The sequence below is a fragment of the Phodopus roborovskii genome, unplaced genomic scaffold (genome assembly GCF_943737965.1).
Source record: "Phodopus roborovskii unplaced genomic scaffold, PHOROB, whole genome shotgun sequence".
NCBI lineage: Eukaryota > Metazoa > Chordata > Mammalia > Rodentia > Cricetidae > Phodopus > Phodopus roborovskii.
In genome coordinates, this window is record NW_026126480.1 from 47,181,906 (window position 1) to 47,197,592 (window position 15,687).

At 49.0% G+C, this 15,687-nt stretch overlaps 1 protein-coding gene across 1 annotated transcript in view; it reads left to right on the plus strand.

The window, feature by feature from the left end:
- Positions 1-307: 307 nt before the first annotated feature.
- Positions 308-15,687, plus strand: part of Inpp5a (inositol polyphosphate-5-phosphatase A) — a 179,688-nt gene continuing 164,308 nt past the window's right edge. Inside the window, exon 1 of the mRNA XM_051193276.1 lies at positions 308-451. Within this exon, the coding sequence (XP_051049233.1) occupies positions 377-451 (75 nt within the window). The 5' untranslated portion in view covers positions 308-376. The remainder of the gene's footprint in view (positions 452-15,687) is intronic.

A 15,687-nucleotide genomic window follows, 5' to 3' on the forward strand; every position in this document is an offset into this window, starting at 1 on the left:
CCGCCCCGCCCTCAGGCCCCGCCCTCGGCGCGACCACCAGCCCCGCCTCCCAGACTCCCACCCTCTATGGGGCGGGACTTGCCCCAGCCGGAGTCGGCGGCGGCTGCGGGAACTTTCCCGGCGGGTCTAATGGCTGCGCGCGGGCCGCTGTGAGGCGCGGCGGCGAGCGGGCGCGGGGCCGCGGAGCAGCCAAGAGCCAGCGACCGCGAGGCTGGAGCCCCGGCCAGGCCCGGTCCGACCCGCGGAGCCCGCGATGAGCCCCGGTGCTGTCCCCCGGCGCAGCTGACGCCCCGCGGCCCCGCGAGACCCCAGCCCGCCCGGCCCCGCAGGAAGCGGCCGCCGCCACCTAGTCCAGCGCCCGCTCCTCCCGGGCACCATGGCGGGGAAGGCGGCCGCCCCCGGCACCGCGGTCCTGCTGGTCACGGCCAACGTGGGCTCGCTCTTCGACGACGTAAGTGCCGCGCCGTCGGCTAGGGAGGGGCGGCTGCGGGCCACTAGTCTTCAAGCCCCAGACCCTGACATCCCCATTTCCAGCTGGAGACCCTAAACTCCGGCCCCTACAGCGCCTTCTACAGCCACAGACCCCGGGCCAGTTGTCTTTTGGACGTATGACTCTGATGCTCCCTACCCACAGCTGGGGACATGGACCAGGAATCCCCCAGGCCCCAGACCTTGACCCCAAAGTGGTGGACCCTAGGCCAGGAAACTTCCAGCTACACACCCGGGCCTTGACACTACTTTTCTGGTCCTTGAGGCCAAACTCGAAGACCCAGCTTTTGAACCCCTGTCTTAACCCAGACTACAGGAACCCAGTCTAAGTCTGGATCTTTGAGTCCCGATGTTGGTACCTTGCTGTGATCCAGACGAGCAAATCTCTATCCCCTTTCTGCTCCCGAACTCCAGAGCCACGAGTACTGATAGAGAATTTTGACCCAGAATCCTGGTACTTGGATGCCCTGGCCTCTAAACCTAACCACATGCTGACCCCAGGTCTCCTGATTCAGTCCTGACTCCCCAGTCTCTGACTCTGATTTCCAAAGTCTAAATTCTGACTCCAGAAACCCAGCTTTCCAATTTTGATTTCTTGACCTCCTAACAGTGACCCTGAACTCTGTGTCCCTATCCTAAAACCTCAGAGCCTACACTTACCCATGGCTTCTGAGTGTGAACCCTGGCCTCTAATTCTGCTTCACAGCCCTATCGCTGAGCCTTCCTCATGAAGTCACAATAGATCTCACCCCCAAATCTTGAGCTCCATCGTCTAAGTCCTGCCTGGTCCCTAGATCCCATCCCTTAGTCTTGTCTCCTGGGGGAGGGGGATCCCTGAGGTGTGAAGCACCTTATTTTGCCATGTAACTGGTAATCACACTAGTTCTCAAATGAGGGAATTCTATTCAAGCCCTGGAGGACTTTATATTCCTTGTTTGCTAAATGAAAAGGTGCTGAAAAGCTCTTTAAGCCCCAAAATGATGCCAAAGGCCTTTATCTTCTAGGACTGCACCTCCAGCCCTGGGTCCCACCCTGGAATCCTAGGTTTTCTCCTCTGGGAGGCAGAAGGGAGCTGAGGCCTGGGGCACCGGGAGCTCCCTGGAGCAGGCTGAGGCTGACCTAGTTCAGCATTGCAGCCACGGTGCCACCCCGCTGTTGGTACTTAAACTGCCAACCCAAATAAAGCAGAATGCAGCTCCAAGTGGCATGCTTGTTTAAGAAGCAAGGGTAATGTCACAGATGGAACCATGAAGCCACGTACTCCCCTTTCTCACTCTCCCTTCCCTTGCCTAGGTGAACAGTTGGGACAATGCCAGGGCTTGGATACAGGCCTGATGTAGATTTCAGGGGAGGGTCTTGTTTCCTCCCTGGCAGCAAGCATGGGAGAAGAGTTTCATTGAGCGGAGTTCTCAGACAGCGTAGGCTTGGTTTTTATTAGGAAAAGGCAGGCGTTATTGCTGCATTTTGTGATTGAGTGTTCTAGTTCCCTGCTGGAGAGGCACTGCCTACCCTCTCAAGTTATGAACAACTTGATGTAGTTTCACGTGTGATCGTTTTTCTACAAGGGGCTGTATGGGTGTGTGTCCATATATTTAGCATTCTATTCTAGGCCTTCCAGTAACATGTCACTGTGGCGTGGTTTTGTTCAGATGATTCAGATCCGTTAGCTGTGGCTTCAAAGCCTCAGAAATGTCAGGAAAATTAGGCATGGTGGGGCACATTCATCTCCAATGGAAAATAATTTTGCTGTGAAAACATTCTTTCTAGTAATTTTTTGGTTCTGAGTTCTAGAATTTTTGTTGTGCTTCAATCATATACATACATATATACATCTCTCTGTTGATATTGAAGAGGGTGGCATAATTCACCTTCTTTTTGGAACAGGAACTCATTATGTAGCTCTGGCTGGCCTGGAACTCTCTATGTAGACCAGGCAGACAATGATCCATCTGCCTCTGCTGGAATTAAAGATGGTACACCACTGTGCCTGGCTTAACTCACTTTTGTTTAGCAACATGTTCCCTGGATTTTTATAATTTTCTTAAGGCCCTCTGGAGTTTTGCACTATGTTTGTATCTAGGAGTATTTCTTTTGCTGAATTGTACCTAATTCTGAACCAGTCCCCAGGGGCCGGCACATCTTCAATGTATTGACCAAGGGCACACTCATATTCTTGGGCCTCTTCCCTGGTAGGGGTATGGGTACTTGTGAGAAAGAAGCTGGTGCCGAAAGTGGCAAGATCTCAAGTGAGGTAGATTTTAATTAGTTGGTTATACTAGATGCAGGAAACGTGCTTGTGATTGACTGTACTCCTAGGGAGCCATGTGTCTCTGATGATAGACGTGCCTCTCTAACAGTGTTCAGGACTGGAAAGGAGTTTTCACTGTGGGAAACAAGCTCTGCCCTGCCCAGCACAGCACTTTAGCTGCTTCCTAAGGGAGTCGGTTCCCAGGAGGAAAGTGTCTGATTTGAAATAGTCATGCTGGCTCTTGAAGGCGTTTTTTCCTTTTATGCACAAACAGTAGGTAGTTTTTTTTTTTTTCTGCATTTGTAGTTTTGAAAGTCTTTCCTTTGATGCCCCCTTCCTTCTTAATTCAGAGGTGACCCCTCTTAAAACATGTATTTTTTTTAAAATTGGAGATTAACCCCAAACTTCCCTGCTTAGCTATAGGCCCTAGCCCATGTATGTAAATTTTAATCATAGCTTTGTTGTCAGTACCCTGGGATCTCCAGAACATCTTGTTCAGCCTGCTCTTGTCTCACTAGCAATCCTGGCTGGCATCCTTGCCTGGCAGGGTGGCCCACTACAGTTACTGAGCTGTGCTGCTGAGGGCCTTTAGGTTGCTTCTAGCTCTTTGACCTTATAGTGTTGTCCAAATGCATCACTTTTGTTTTCTGTTCTTAAGAACTGTGGAAGCCCCTCTGTGTGTGTGTGTGTGTGTGTGTGTGTGTGTGTGTGTGTGTGTGTGTGTGTATGTGTGTCTGTTGTACTATCAGTAGTCATTGTGTAAGATATCAAAACTGAAAATGCTGAGCACAGAACACTCAGCGGACACTCTGTTTGCTGGTAGAAGTCTTGGTCACTTTACACCCAGCACCAGGGCAGGGTCCCTTGGGTGGGAGTGAGGCAGCTGAAGTCATTTCACAGTGTTGGGCAAAACCAATCTTGGCTCAGTCACTCTTTGGGAGAAGAGTCTTCGGCACATTCTCTGAGGACCTCTGTCCCAGATGGTGACCCTTCAGAAGTACTTTTCCAGGTATCCAGGGGCACCTGTGACTTCCTGTCTTTCTGTTAGTGACTGCCGCATTGCCTCTGACTGATTCCTAGTTTGACTTGGTATCACTGGGAGAGAGGGAATGGGTCACCTGGGTGATTGTTCTGCTGATTTATCTGGCTGGGGTTTTGGCCAGTGTGTTTCTAGCTCTAGGCTTCTCACTAGTTGACTAGTAGTGAATGAAGAAGGTAAATGCTTGAAGGCTCGCTTCAGAGGCTGTGTTGGCCCTTGGTCCTGCTATGTATTCAGAGTCAGATGTCATTTGGAGCCATTTTCCTGTTTTGCTTAGTTTACTCCCAAATGACCCTTTCCAGGAAGACATGGTCTTGCAGAACTGGCAGTGAGTGTTAGTGGGGACCAAGGGTCCATAGTCAGCAGGTGTTTTTGAGCCACAGGATGGAGAGAGGCAAGTCAGAACTGCTGTTGGTGGATAGACTCTGCCTGGCCCACTTTCCTTGCCCTCCTGCCTCTTTGGATTTAACTTTGTTTGCCAGGTTTCCCCCATCAGTATGGTAGGGGCTGTAGGCCCAGCTTCAGAGGTCTGTTCTGTCCTCCACAACAGCCTTCAAGAGGGTAGTCTCCACCTCACTCTCCTTCCCAGGTTCTGCCCCACATGTCTTCACTCTGAGCTTCTAGGGTCATTTCCTCCCAATCAGCTCAAGAACATTCAAGTCATCTCAAAGGGAAGCCCCAAGCATTGTCTGTCACCCTCCTTTGCTAACTGCTCACCAATTGTATGTTTGCCATCTCTGGATTGTCTATTCTGGAGGTTCCTGGAAGTGGATCTGTGGAGATGTGGCTTTTGTGTCTGACTTTTTTTAGTTTAGCAAAGAGTCATCAGAATTCTTTCTATTGTAGCATATATCAGTGCTTAGTTCCTTTCTGTGTCTTGTCCTTGTGTGCTTGTGTTTGTCCAGTGATCAGTTAGTAGGTATTTGGACTGCTTTTGCATCTCAGTTGTGAAAACTGTTGTGAATTCTGGTGTATATGTTTTTGTGCATGGGTGTTTTCAGCTCTCAGGGTGCGTGTCGGCCTTGCAGAGAAGATGCTGAGTCCTGAAGAAACTGTCCTTTCTACTGAGGAGCCACCAGGCTGTTTATACATGGCTGTCCCATGTGTTTTGCCTACATGAATGTTTGTAGCATGTGTGTGCCTGGTGCCCACAGAGGTCAGAAGAGGGCTTTGGATCCCATGGGAGTGGAGTTACAGACAGTTCCCGTGCTATATGGATACTACTAGGGTCCTTTTCAAGAGCAACAAGTGCTCTTAACCACTGAGCCAACTCTCCAGCCTTCTGGCCCCAACCATTTCACGTTTCTCCTAGTGATTGTCAGTTTCTCTGCATCTTCCCCAGGGCCTAATCTGTTGCTTTTTTTCCTAAGACTGAGTTTCTTGGAAATCCTGTATTTGCTTCTCCTTTTCCACCTCAGGGTGGTATACCCAGGGCAAGCCACACCTTCCCTGGCCATATTCACTTCCTGGTTCTCACCTAGATTCTGTTTCTCTTTTTGATGCCCAAAACTGCAAGAGAGAGGCTGAAGCTGAGGCTGAGGCCAAAATGGACTTGTGCAGCACAGAGAGCCCAATCAGGCTCACTGCAATCAGTCTCCACAGAAGACCAGCACTTTCTTTTTAAAAAGCTATTTTTAGCTGGGTGGTGGTGGTCCATGACTTTAATCCCAGCCCTGGGGAGGCAGAGGCAGGTGGGTCTCTGTGAGTTTGAGGCCAGCCTGGTTTGCAGAGCTATTAGTTACACAGAGAAACCCTGTCAAAAACAAACAAACAAACAAACAAACAAAAAACAACAAAACCCAACCCAAACAAACAAACACAACAAGAAAAACAAAAACCTGTCATTCTTTATGTGGTGTGTGTCTGTGTGTGTGTGTGTGTGTGTGTGTGTGTGTGTGTGTGTGTGTGTATACATGAATATAGTGCCTATGGAGGTCAGAAGAGGGCACCTATCCCCTGGAACTGGGTGCTAAAAACTGAACTTGGGTCCTCTGTAAGAGCAGTACATACTCTTAACCAGTGAACCATTCCTACTATCACTCTCTTGAAATGGGACTGGCTAACTTGTCTCTTCATTCTTTGGCAGAGCATGTGGCTGTCAGTGGCCTGGCCTTTCCTGCTGGAAAAGGCTGTTTTCGATGTTTAGAATTTTGAGATCTATCTGGTGATTGTCTGTTTCCATGCTGCGCATGCCCTCTCACACCCCTCTCGCCCCCCACCAAGTCTTTCCCAGTGTTCTTCCTTTTGGCACTGCTGTTTGTGACCACCTTGAGTAGGCAAGACAAGATCACTGGGCTGTGGTGGTGCACACTTGTAATCTCTGAGTTAGAGGACAGCCTGGAATACAGAGTGAGTTCCAAGATAGCAAGGGCTGCACAGAGAAAGCTTGTCTCGGCCCCCAACTTCTCCCTCAAGAAAGTAAAAGAAAGTAAGACAGGATTGGCCCTTGTCTGCTAGTAGGATCAAGTGAGAGTATTGCAACATTGACGCTACTGTTACTGGTGCTTCTGACCACTGTATGAAACCATTTCTGATTTGTAAACACAGGTGACTTTCCACAGTCATCATTTCCTGGCTGCTTTCGGTGTTTAGAGTTTTAAGATACAATGTTTAGAATTTAGAGATACACCTGGTGGTCGTCTGCCTCCATGCTATGCTTGTTGCCAGCCCCAGTGCTGTCCCAGTGTAAAGGAACTGGGACCACTGGTCTCTCTGTTATTGAAGCTCTTGAGGGCGCAGTATCCCTCTGTTGGACTGCCATCCTCTTTATGGCTACTTTCATTGCTTCAGAGGTGCTGAGGGGCCTGGGTGCATGGGGGTGGTTTGAAATATTAAATATTTTTCCATCTTTGAAGTAAGCACTTTTGAGTAGAGCTGTTGGATGGCCCAGTGACATTTGGGGTATTTGTGTTCACACAGTTCACATAGACAGCTGAGCAGTCTCAACACGAGGTGCCCTCCTCCCAATTGGAGGGAGGGGCCTCAGCTTGGTTTTGGAATCTATGATGGGTATTTTCATGGACTTGGTAGTCTAATTGGAAAGTCACAGAAACCCAGCCCAGACTTGTGAAGGGCCTCAGGAGTCCCTGTCCCTGGCAATGAGACTATAGTTGAGAGGCTTTGACTTGTGAAGAGGAGACAGCTTCCCTAAATTATAGCTGGGAAAGTATGGGCCTCAGCTCTGAGGTGTTCGCCTTCTGTCCTGTGCTGTTCAAGGATAGCCATGCTCACACTGGGTGTCCTGCCCCGATGGGAGCTCACTTAATGACCAGTGTGCCTGAGACAGAGATGGCAGACTTGTGCCCCTCCCAGTCAGTGAGTGAGTCCTTTTCAGTTGTTAGGATACTTGGGAATCTCCCACGCCAACAGATTTTCCAAAGGCCTGGGGAGGTACCTACGCTGGCCAGGTTCTTGGTACAGCTAGGTAGTCAGGTAAGGTCTTGGCCAGCTAGGTCTGCCTTGCAAGCATCACCCTTGTAGTTGCAGGGAGGGAATTTGGAAGGTCTGGTGGCCAGTCTGAGCTCCCCTGTTTCCTGGAGAGTAGATTAGTTTTTCGCCTTCAGGCATGGTGAACCCTAGAAAGGTATAGAACTAATTCTCAGGGAAGGCAGTGCTGAACTGTTTCACCCAGACTGATCTTGAGCCTCTCAGAAGACTAAGGACCCTTGTGCAAACCTGCTGACAAGATACGGTGTGAGAAAGTTTTCTGGGCTTTCCTTAATGATGAATAATAGAGCACCTACAATGTAAGACCAATGAGAGACCATTGCCTGTGTTCATGCTAGGATCATTTTGATCCAAACATGGAAATCCTATTCTGATTTAATAATACTCTAGTATTGGCAGATTGGGAGTGGCCTGCACCAGCTTAGTGCAGCATCCCTGTGGGCTCTGTGGGAGGCTGGCTCCTCACCATTGGCCCTTAGCCCACAGTTTCTCACAACTGCTCTGTTTTGTGAGCATACCTTTGGACTTTATATCTGAGACACTTGAGTCACTGTTGTGCCTCTGCTTGGTGTTAGTGATGAGTATACTCCTGGTGCCTGCGTAGCTCCTCACATTTAAACTGTGAAAGGTTGTTTTGAGAGGTGGTATGCCACCAGAGGAGTGATTGCTGGATGTCTCTATGTCACAGAGAGTAGTTGTGCCAACTAGTCCTCTATAGGATGCTTAGGTAGTTTTCTTGTATAGATCAACCCTTGTGATGCAAATGGCCCTAGTACCTGGCTGGGGCTTTGGGTGGACTGGGCTTAATGTTTGATATAAGGGGATTCCAGGCTGGAGATATGCTCTGAGTGTGATACCAGGACACTAGTGCTTTGTGTAAGTCCAGAACATACTGCCTCTGGCTTTGTTTTCCCTTTTGTAAATGGAATGCCTTCAACTCATTTCCAGGAGTATCTCTGAGCTAGTTACTGCTTGAGCCATTTGTCTTCTTGATTTTTCTCTCTGATAAGGGTATGGTGCCTTTCCTTGGAGTTTGCTGAGTCTCTGAGTTATTCTCCCTGCCCTTTGTCCTGGGGTATGCATGTAGAAAGGAGCTAGTTGCCTTTTCATGTTGGAACTGGTGGACCAGCCCCTACCTTCTGACCTGGCCCTACTCCACCTCTAAATTGGCTATATCCCAGAGCATAGTCTCCTTGTCCATGATGAACCTGACTCTTACCATCTTTATCCCAAATTCCAAGTCTATTAACTGGCATGATTGGACCTTCCAGCTAATGTGCTTGCCCCTTCAAATTGGTTTCAGGCCTTTATTTCCTCTTGGAGATTCATTCAGACAGGCCACATCTCTAGTCAGCATTGCCCCTGGAGTCTGCTACCTTTCTTTAAAAATATATTTATATCTATTTCCACGTCCATGTGTTTGTGTATGTGTGGGTAGGTGCCCATGGAGAATGGAAGAGACATTGGATCCCCTGGAGCTAGAGTTTCAGGTGATTGTGAGTTCTGGGAACATGGGTGCTGGGAGCCAAACTTGGGTCTTCTTGAAGAGTAATGCATTCTTAACTGCTGAGCCATCTCTTAAGTGTCCTCATCCCCTCTCTTACCAGACATGTGACCCTGATTCATTTTCTACTCTTGCCTGTTGATGCTTCAGCAAGCCAGAATCACCTGGAAATCTGGTTAAGGACACTAAAGCAGAGAGGAGGCCATCTGTTTGTCAATGCTGCTGGGCAAGCACAAGGTTCTTGAGGCCTTGCTTCTGCCCTCCTAGTTCCATGTGGGGAACTCGCTATGGGTCCCTAGGGACAGCAGCCTCATCTTCACTATGTCTTTGGGTGCTGAGCTGCTGCCACATGGCTGGCCAACCATTCACTGAGCCTGAACGCATGTGGCTAACAGTTTTAGCCCCCTGGCACTAGTCCCAGAGGAACCTTATCCCCTGCAGCTTTGCTGTCTGGCTGCCTTGGCCTGCTGGAACACTTGGGACTCCCCAGAAGCCTTGCTTCTGCGCTGGTGCAGTCTCCCCTGCTCATGCTTTGCTCCCTTGTCTCTGTCAGAGTGCTTGTTGCTCAAGTAGGACACATTTCTACATCTGTGGCCTCTGAACCACTGTTCTTTCCATATCCCTGCAGGGGTGGGCAACTCTCACTGAACTTCCAGAACCAGCTTATGTCCTGGCTTTGGACAATATGTTTAGAACTCTTCTTGGCTGCCTCCCTCTCCTCCAACCTCAAGTGATTCCAGGATTTGCTTTGTCATATCATTTTGCCCTGTTGACAGCTTTCAACATATGCATTACACCCAGGGGTGTGGCCTTTGGCAGTAGCACTGTGCATGGTTCGGGGTTCTACATGAGTGATAGAGGGCAGGAGTGGAGACTTGGTGAGTTTCCTTGACGTTGCTGATACCCATGTCAGGATGGAGGTGGAGACTGGGTGGGAGATGTTTAAGTCAGCTGACACCAAAGGCAGTGTGTTGCCCTGGCACGATGATGTCAGCATTGGCTCTGTTTGCACCTCATGTGCCATGGGGCTAAGTATGGTCAGACACACTCTTGTGGTTAGTGGAAAAGTCTGGTTCTTGGACTGTAGCTCCACCCCCTTTCCTTTAAGCAGTTTTATTGTGGAATAATGTGGATACTATTCAGTTTACCTAGGAGGCTGTACAAGTCAATGACTACTGGAAAATGTCTGCATTCATGCAGCTGTTGCCATGAAGCAGTTGTAACACTTCCCGCCTTACTCTCTGCAGTGCTCAGCCCCAGCTCCTGGTTCCACCCACCTCAGCTCTGCTGTCCTGTTACATCCTATCTTTCCTGAAGTTTTCACATCGTGGAATCATATGATGTTCAGTCTCATGTCTGATTTCTCTCACTGGCCATAGTGTGATGATTTTGAGGTTCCTCAGTTTTGTGTCAACAGTTGACCTGGCTCATGGCTGAGTTGTGTTGACTGTGGTCACATGGTTCATTCATTCCTAGCAGTCAGACCTTTGGGGTACAGTGAGTAAACATTGTTTCTATGGACATAAATGCTTGTCTTCCTGGGCTTACAGTTTTCTGTGGGTGTGGGTGCCCACTTCCCTGGGATTGATTGAACAGTGTGTATGTTTCTGGGTGTGCACCATTTCATACCTTTCTGGCATTGTATAGGACTCAGCCTTTTGCTGTGCAAGCATTTTGTGGTACCTTCCTCATCATGAGTGGTCATGGAGTGCCCTATGTATTTCTAGGCTCTTATAAATAGTAGGCACCCTACAAGTCAATTCCTTTGCCATACTGGAAATGATTTTTGGCAATGACTATGATGGGTAACTCCATGGCTGTTGTCTTTCTTCTCACCTCTCTAGGAGGGATACAGGGTGCTGAGACCCACACTGGAGGTCCCATTTACTTGGGCAGACAGGCAGGTATGATAATGCTCTGTCACTGAGTACAGTTAATTCAGGTGAAGCAGGAGTCCTCTCAGGAGAACTCAGTAGAAGATCCTCTTCTGTTGCCCACAGGTGCAGGGAACAAGCCACTATTGAGGGGGGATGGGGTCCTGCAGTTCAACCCATGCCTATCAATCTCTGGGGATGAGGTGGGGCTTTTCCAGAACCCTCACTGGCTATTGACCTGGTATTCTTACTTTTTCCTCAATTACCTTTTCCCTGGGGTCTGGATTTGTGTTTGTACATCCGTGTGCATGTGTGAGAGGCATTTTGTAGCTGTATTTCTATGGACCTATCACCCAGGCTCTATGTAGGATTGTAGTCATATTGTGGATAAGTCATGGCATGCTGGGTGGAGGCATTGCTGCCAGGAGGGTGCTTCTTTGGGCTTGGCAGTAGCATTCCTTGAGGTTACGTTGGAAACATCTGTCTGTGATGGGATGGGTTGGTGTTCTTGGTAGCAGGTGGCTATTTTGGCTTAGGCCTGTCAACACCAGCAGCCAATGGAGGAGAGTAGGGGGTGTTAATTGCAGCTGGGAGGCATCTGGCTGCCTTGGTGGGAGAACAAGAGGAAGGGTGAATTGGTCTTTTTTTATTTAGGAGGATCTTTGACCTTGTCTAAGGCTGTGGGGTGATGGAGTTCAGGCTTGCTGGCCCATTGTACCTTTCCTTGTTTCTGTGGGCCCCTCAGCATTGCAGGGCCATTTTGCCAAACCTGGTTGTTGCCTGTCTGAGAGATGGCCATTAGAATGGATTGGGTGTGTGGCCCTGGGTCCATTTGGCCTTGAGGCTCCATTATACTAGGCCCTACCTGAGGTCCTGAGAAGGAGCCAGTGAGGCCTACTCTTCAGCCCTGAACAATCTCCCTTGTCTACCTTTTGGGATTTTGGTGATTGCTGACTGCATGATGAGTAAGTATGAGAAGTCAGAGTAGGGGCCTCTTTGGGTGGCTGGCTCTGACCACCTGGGTGACACACATGTAGGTGCTGAGAGTCAACCACATAGCTTCCTTCTGTGGACTCTGAGAACCTTCTCCTGGAGGAAAAGGTTGCTGCTCTCATTGGTCACTGAGCCCCTGGGGTGTTTTGGGGTTGTGCACTAGTTCCAGGCTACAGAGCTTTGTTGGGGAGGGCAGTGCTTCAATAGACACTTGCTTTGTTCAGTTCAGTAAGTGTCAAGTGTTCCTAGCATCTTGGAGCTGAGGCCTACCCATGCTGTGTATGATCTAGGGTCATTTAGAGTCACTCTCCCTACAGCTTGTTCTGTTGGGATGGCATCTGTCCAAGGAGCAGGCAGATTTCTGGGGACATGTTTTGCTGCTTTTCTCCTTCATCACAGTTCAGGTTTTTCAGATCTGTCATAACTTCCTGTTTTGTTGTAACGACCTGGGGGCCCTTACTGTTGCAGTCAGGTGGTATGCTCTGTGCCCTGTCCAGGTGGGAAGAAAGGGCTGGGTCATGTGTGGGACACTGGAGTGAGCCATGAAAACTGACCAATAAGGTAAACAAAACAGCACCATGTGACAGACATGAGGCTGTCTGAGGTCCTCACTGGGTCAGATGGGGTCTTACTTCTGCCAACCTGCCTCACTTGGTGCAGAAGCTTTGGGGTCCCCCCAGACCAGCTTGCTGTTATCTTTACAGAGCTTCAGTTCCATGTGGCTTTGCTGTGTGTTAAAGAAAAGACAGGGTCTGGGGAGAGCATGCTGGGAAGTGAGGAGGGAGGCTTCTGGCAGGAGGGCCTTGATCCACTGGATGCAGTCCAAGGTACTTTGCACATCAGGCCTGTCACCGTCATGGCTCTGGAGGTTCTGCCTCTCCTGCAAAGACACTGGTGACCCACCTTCCCTACAGCCTAGGATAATTCTGAATGAGAAGGTCTTCATGGAGCCAGCCTCAAATGGTCTACAGCGCAGAGATGCTCGGATATGGAGAGCACATGGTCCCTGGTGTAGGTGGCAGGAGCTGAGTCCTGAGGGTTTTGGTTTGGAGGATCAGAGCCAGCTGGAGAGGCAAGAAAGGAGTGACTGTTAGGGTACTGTGACACAAGAGCAGGAAATGGGGAGCCAGTGTGGCTGATATGGCTGGCAGTAGTAGGAACAAACACTGTGGGCTAAGAGTTACTGCGTGCTAATGGTTCTCAGGCCCCTGCTTCTTTATAGTGAACAAGATCATTGGCTAGGGTTATGTCTAGTGGGAGGGTGTGGTGAGTTGTAGGGTGCTGTGTCTACTCTAGAGTGGGGGCTTGAGTCTGGTTGAGCCCCTGAGCAGATTGTAAATTGTTTCTTTGCCTACAGATAAGCAGCTGCTCCCATGCAAGAAGAGAGGTTGCATTGGAGGCGGGGTTAGGAGAGTCTAGGAGCTTCAAGGGACTTCTGGGTTGTGGGGGTATCTTGAATGTCAGGACTCTGGACAATAGAGACATGGTGGTATACCTATGAACTGTGAACAACAGACTCTAAAGACACAACTACATGATCTTTCCATAAAATTTTACTTGGGGAGAGGTCAGATATACCCTAGTGTTCGTAGGGAACCAGCACCTATGCTTTGATGACTTCAATGGCTTTATTCTGTAGTGGTGTGTAAGATAGATGTTCACATTCTGGAGGGGCGAAATGCTGTGAGCTTCTTGATGGTCTACATAGATGTGCAGTGGAGGGATTTCATGGTCTTTCAGTGGCATTTGCATTAGGGGTCTTTCTTAATTGATGAGATACCGGCTTGCAGCAACTTTGTAGGAGAGTGCTCAGTACTCACCTGGAATCAGTTTAACTCCAGTGGATGCTGTTAATGGAGCAATCCAGTTGTTATAGGTACAGATCCAAGTCTACAGGTATTTGCCAGAATATCCCTGGGGTATCTGTTGAAAGACCCAGTTACTTGTGTCCGAGGGCAAGGAATTGAATTGGATCAGGGACACGTGGTTAGGAAATGAAATAAATGGTTTAAGAAGGAAAACCCTCCTGGGGATGGGAGTGGGCTAGTGAGCTGAGGGTAACATCCCAAATCACCAGGCCACAAGGAACATGACCCTTTATAGGAATTTGCATAGTAACACCTACCTCTTCTACTTTAGCTCAGGCTTTTCTTGCAACAGCTCTGTCTGTTATATGAAGCCCAAGTGAGGAAGGGCTTCCAGTCTTTTGCTAAAAACTGGCCTGAACATGCTCCAATTGTATGAAGCCCAGGCTGGGAAGGGCTTCCAGGCTTTCTCTGTCAGCTGACAATCTTTCTTTTCTTCTTCTTTTAAAGATTTATTAGTTGGCATGCTGGCACAAACCTTTAATTCCAGCACTTGGGAGACAGAAGTATTTGGATCTCTGCGAGTTCCAGGCCAGCAAGACCCTGTCTCCAAAAACAAAACAAAAAGCACACACAAGAGATTTCTTTTTAAATATATGTGTATGTGTCTGGTTGTCTATATGTGCACCACATGGATGCTGATACCCTTGGAGACCAAAAGAGGGCATCAGATCCCCTGGAACTTGGAAACCAGCTGTGAGCTGCTGTGTGGGTTCTGACCCAAGCTCAGGTCCTTTGCAAGAGCAGCAAGTACTCTTAACTGTTGAGCCATCTCTCTGGCCCCTTATATTAATCCTGCCAACCTCCCCCCCCCCCAAACACACACATGGTTTCTCTGTGTAGCCCTGGATGTTCTAGAATTCATTCTGTACACCAGACTTGCCTGGAACTCAGAAATCCACCTGCCTCTACCTCTCAAGTACTGGGATTAAAGGTGTGCATCCAGTTTATGTTAATTTTAGTGTAGCTTTCTCTCAGTCTCTGTTTTGCTGCCACATAGTTCCATTAAGATGGTAAAGGATTCCAGAAGATCTGGGTTTGGATGAGGCCTGCCTAGTATTTGGCCAGGGTTCTCTGCTAGCTGCAGAATTACTGCCCAGTATGTGCTTTTTCACTCTGAGTGCTGTCCAAGTGTGATGGAGCCTCTGGAAGTCTGCTCATGGCTGCTTGTGCTTTAGAGAGTGTCAGTCTCTAGCCTCTGGGAAGCTGACATAATGCTGTTGTTACTGTTGACAGTGTTCGGATTCATTTCTTACTTTATGGAAAAAGCAACTTGGCTTCCAGGCATGGTGTTCAAATAGGGTAGGCAGGAGAATGTGGAGGTACCTGACAAGGGAGGGACACTCTTTGTCTTTATCTCTGGGCTGCCTTCCCATTGGCCCATATGTGACTGGGGTTGCCAGGAACCAGTTAAGAGTCATTACCATCCTGAGACCAACCTGGGAATGTTTGGATACATGCACCAAGCAAACATGAACACACTAACATGAGGCTCTTGTGGAGACTGCTTGTGCTGGAGCTAATCATAGCTAATCCTTCATGATCCCTTCTCTGACCTTGGTGTCCTGGATGATGCCTGCTCTGGTATTTCTGCCTCTTGAACAGTGTCCCCATCTGGGCTTTCTGAAGGGTATTTGGAGTTATTTGGTACTTTGCTGTCGATTCTCTGGATTAGAAGAGCCAAGACATGGTGGCAGTGGCTCCAGTGGGGGGGGGGGGGTGTTACACAGGAAACCTGGTTGTCTTTTCTCCAAAGCTGGAGCAGGCTCTGCAGCTGGAGGGGAGGGTGGTATATGTAACACTGATGAGGTGTGCAGAGTCTGTGTGTATTTCCACAGGTGTGCATTTCCCCCTCAGAGTGAGGGACTCAGATATTCAGAGGAAGTGGAAGCTACCTTGTGACGGTGACTTTTCAGGCACTTGCTGGCTGTTGCCCCCTGTGCAGCTTCCAACTTCTCAGAGTCCCCAAGGTCAATGGCCATGGGACTTCTGGAAATTGTAGTCACTTCTGCATCTGTGCCCATTGTGTCTAGCCCAGACTGAGTTGAGTGTCAGCGTCCTTCCCAGACTTGCTCAGTGTTGCCTCATTTAGGATGTTCTCTGAGCCCTGGGCTTTGTTATTCATCTTAGCTGGCCAAGTGCTGTGGGTCCTTAGCCCCCTCAGCTTGTAACTTGCATCTTGTGGCCCTTTTCTTGGAGTTGCATTACCAGGCTGGAGAAGTCTCCAT